Source organism: Penaeus monodon, unplaced genomic scaffold, assembly GCF_015228065.2.
Source record: "Penaeus monodon isolate SGIC_2016 unplaced genomic scaffold, NSTDA_Pmon_1 PmonScaffold_539, whole genome shotgun sequence".
Taxonomy (NCBI): Eukaryota; Metazoa; Arthropoda; class Malacostraca; order Decapoda; family Penaeidae; genus Penaeus; species Penaeus monodon.
This window is the reverse complement of record NW_023660318.1, coordinates 43,753-47,967: the sequence shown is the minus strand read 5'-3', so window position 1 is coordinate 47,967 and position 4,215 is coordinate 43,753. Positions and strand designations below refer to the sequence as shown.

Below are 4,215 nucleotides of genomic sequence, written 5' to 3'. Positions count from 1 at the left end.
TCAGGGAGAGGTGTGTAGATGCGGTGTTATAGAAGGAGGGGAGGATGCCAAGGCTGATATCTACTCAACATAGTTTCCGACGAATGCAATATTACCAACATCTTCAAGTAAAGCGCCAAGTCGTAGTAGGTAGGCAGTCGGGAGGTTAAGGAGAGATAGGAGGAGCGGGAGGAGCGTCATCTGTGGGGGGAGATATGTCAGTGTCACTAGGGTTCTGTCTATAAAACTTGTCTTCGTAATATCTGCTGGCCAGTTTAAGGGTGTCAAAGTGGAACCAGGACTGAGAGGAGGTGACTAGGCATTTGCATAACACCTTGTTATTTCTGACCAATGAAACTCTGTAAGGACCCTTGAACTTAGGTGAAAGCTTAGGTGAAGGAACAGTCCTGTCAGTAACTAAGTGGAAAACGAGCATACCCACATCAATGTGTTTACGCCGTGCAAGCCTATGTTGTTGTCTAATAATCCTGTCCTTTTCCACTCTTAGATGATCACGTGTAATTTTATAAATCTCTTGTTTCTTACGCATAGCTAACTTGACTTAGTTGTCATCATATACCGGTAATGGTCGCTGTTCCAGCAGATCATACGGTCTGTCCTCGCCATAAATGATAAAATGAGGGGTATCACCTAAGGAGCTGTGGTAAGTACTATTGATCGCCATCTGAATGATAGGTACCCATACATCCCAACAGGAAGTGGAAGAAGCCAGTGATGTCTGTAGCATGCTTAGGATCGTCCTATTAAGTCTCTCCGTAATTCCATTAGCCTGCGGCCTATAGGGTAATATATTGATTTTCTTGATCCTGAGCATACTGCAGAGAGAATGTAGGAGAGAGTTGTTGAACTCAGACCCATTATCTGAAACAATCTCATCCGGGGTGTTATGCCTACAAATTACATTTTCCAAGAACGCGCGGGCGACCGTAGTAGCAGACTTGTCGGGAATAGGGACAAGCTCACAGAATCTGGAAAAATTGTCTATGAAGACTAAGAGATACCTATTGCCTGTAGCAGAGACAGAGAAACCTGAGAGGACGTCAACACTGATGCGCTGAAACGGTCTATCAGGGATGTCATAGGTAAGCGCAGGGGATGGCACCGACACGGAGCCCTTGTATAATGGACACAGCTGGCATCTACATACATGTTCTGTGACCCGAGACACTAGTCAGGGGAAGAAATAACGTGATCGTGCGGTCTTAATTGCTTTGTCAACGCCCGAGTGGGAAGACATGGGGGCTTCGTGGAGGAGTTTCAATACCGTGGGTACAAGAGTCTCAGGGATAACCAGCTGATTGTATGTGTGTCTTTGGCGGGATCCACGCCCTTTCCCCAGGGCGGAACAGCGGAACAGGAGTCCATCCTCGAGAAAAAGGTTCCTATTGGGAATGTGGGATCGTCTGGGCAAGGGTAATGATGGATTTGCTTCTAATAGTGTAATCAAATCAGAATAAAGTGGATCCTCCCTCTGTTGCTTGCGTACGTCGTCAGCTACTAGGACATAATAAGTCGGGATAATAAGATTCTAATAGAGTGTCAATCCATCTCGCCTGACGATCAGTAGGCGACTTGGAGTTAGTGAGGAGGTAACATAATGGCCGATGGTCCGTCAGAACCCTGAAATGTTTCAGGGACCAAACAACAGCCAATGCCTCTAGGTCAGTGACGCTGTAATGAGGCTCTGCCGCGTTCAGCTTTCTGCTAACATAAGCTATGGGTTGGAGGCGCCCGGCAGACCTCTGCATGAGGGCGGCACCCAAAGCCGTGCACGAGGCGTCAGTTGCGAGCACGAAAGGCTTGTTAAAATCGGGGAAACTGAGGACAGGGGACTCCTTCAGGAGCTTTTTTAAAGTGTCAAATGCTTGTTGTTCAATTGACCAAAAGAAATGAGCATCCTTCGATAAGAGCTTTGAGTGTGGGTGGGCAATGGAGGCAAATCCCTTTATGAATGGTCAGTAAAATCCTACCAAACCAAGGAAAGACTTAACTTGCTTGACATTGTTCGGGGCGGGAAAATCCAAAATATCTTTGACTTTACTGGAGTTAGGTGATATACCATCGGAGTTGATAGTGTGCCCCAAGTTTTCAATCTGCTTTCGGAAAAATGAACATTTCTTAGGAATTATAGTTAAACCTGCCTCAGACAGTCTCTGAAAAACCCTTCTAAGCTTAACTTCATGGTCAGTCACATCATTAGAAACAATTAGCAAGTCGTCGAGGTATAAAAAGACAGTGTTACCCACTAAACCAGCCATGATAATGGCCATAAGACGAGAAAATGTAATAGGGGAATTCCTGAGTCCGAATGGCATTGACTTGAATTGAAAATGACCTTGTGGGGTGGAAAAGGCTGTAAACGCTCGAGAATTTTCGTCGAGGTTACTTGAAAGAAATCTGCCTGCAAGTCTATGGTGGAGAACACGGAATGTCCTTTTCCCACATCCTGCAGAAGCGATCGTAGCGAGGGGATGGAGAAACGATCGGGAATAGTGAGAGCATTTAGTTTATGATAGTCTACTACGGGACGTAGGGAGCCATCTTTCTTTGGCACTAAGATCATGGGGGCACTCCACGGTCAGGTGCTTGGTTCTATTAGATCCATCTCTAAAAGTTTTGATTCTTGTTTACTGAAAGCTTGTCTACGGCTATGTGGTATGCGGTACGCAGGAATATAGACCAGCTTTGCATCCTTCTGTAACCGGTCCTACCAATAGGGTGCCCTGTGCTGGGTAGCAATAGCGGGAATTCCTTGAAAAGACGCTGTAAAACAGTCCTACCTTCGGAGAAGTCAACTGGTGGTAAATTTGTAGATGATGGTGAGCCCATGGCTAGAGATGCATGTGTCGGTGAGGCCCGGGTAGGTGTGACAGAGGTAACTAATGTAGGTGTAGGGAGGTCGAACTCGACTAATGGGAGTGGCGTGACTTCGCAGTCAAGCACTCTCGTAGCACGCTCGAGGCGGACCGGGGTCTCGCTAGCATTGATAATGCGTAAAACGAACTGACCATCCCTTGCCTCGTAGAGTGCGGGTAAGGTAACCAACCCATGCACATGTACTCCCTCAGGTAACACCAGTACTCCGTGAAAGGTGGAAGGATGGTGGTCGACAGGACCTTACAGAAATGATTGTAGGAGGTAGGGGTCCACATAATGTGTGCAACAGGTTTGCTAAGTGGGGGAGGAGTATCACTAGTCAGTGAAACAACTACTGGAGTGGAGGTATCACGAGCCCTGGGCTTACGAGCAGCTGCTGAGGGAATCCCGTCCTCAGGCTTTGAAACAACCACAGGAATGGAGGCATCTTGGGCCTCGTATTTGCGAGCGAGTGCTGAGGGAAACCCGTCCCCAGGCTTTGAAACAACCACAGGAATGGAGGCGTCATGTGCCTCGTATTTGCGAGCGAGTGCTGAGGAAATCCGTCTTCAGGCTTTTCAGAAACACGGGGTCTGACAGTACGGAAACCCGAGCCGCGGGATGAGACGAAGGTGTGGCTGGCTCGGCAGCAGTCATGCAGGGGGTGTGTGTTCGTGACGGGGCCACTGAGAGACAGCATGAAAGACGCCATGCGCGTGCTGGTAGGGTGAGCTTATACTTATAAATTCCATGGACGGTGATATTGTCTCTCGGAATCTGATAAAGTCTGGTATTAACCATAAAATCATGACCCAGAAGCACGTCCCCAGGAATGGCAGGGCCATTAACAACTACAAAGGGGTGATTGTATGTTCTGCCAGAGAGGGAAACCACTAGAGTTAACTCACCGATTACATCAAGATTCGCGCCACTGCCCCATGGACGAGCCACAGGGAAGGTCTACATGGGGCTGTAATGTTGTACTTCTTCAGGGAAACAGTTGGGATAATACTTACCGCGCTGCCGGAGTCAAGGATGGATAAAACATTATGATTCTCGACAAGGATGTTTAATAGGGGGCCCCGCACGAAGGGACATCACCCAAGGTTCTTATAACCGTTACACAAGCTCCTGGTGGGGGTGGTGAGCCGGCCGTATGTCTAGAAAATGAGAGTCTGCCGATCGCTGCTGGTTGCTGGTTATACAGTATAAAGCAAGTTTAGTTTGACGGAACCGATCGAGAAATGTCCGACAGTCATCCCACCTGTGACCCTCGCGTTTGTGGAATGGGCAGAAGGGCCTGGAATAACACTCACGGGCCCTATGGCCGGAAAGGAGGCAATGGCAGCAGGTGTCTGG

The 4,215-nt window shown here is 48.1% G+C and overlaps 1 protein-coding gene across 1 annotated transcript; it reads right to left on the bottom strand.

Moving 5' to 3' along the window:
- Nucleotides 1-541: 541 nt before the first annotated feature.
- LOC119571186 lies at nucleotides 542-2,563 on the bottom strand. The gene is made up of 5 exons (XM_037918603.1): nucleotides 2,387-2,563; nucleotides 1,971-2,153; nucleotides 1,559-1,844; nucleotides 1,265-1,497; nucleotides 542-1,114 (listed from the first exon to the last, which is right to left on the bottom strand). The coding sequence occupies exons 1-5, from the start codon at nucleotides 2,561-2,563 to the stop codon at nucleotides 542-544; spliced, it is 1,452 nt and encodes a 483-aa protein (XP_037774531.1).
- Nucleotides 2,564-4,215: the final 1,652 nt, after the last annotated feature.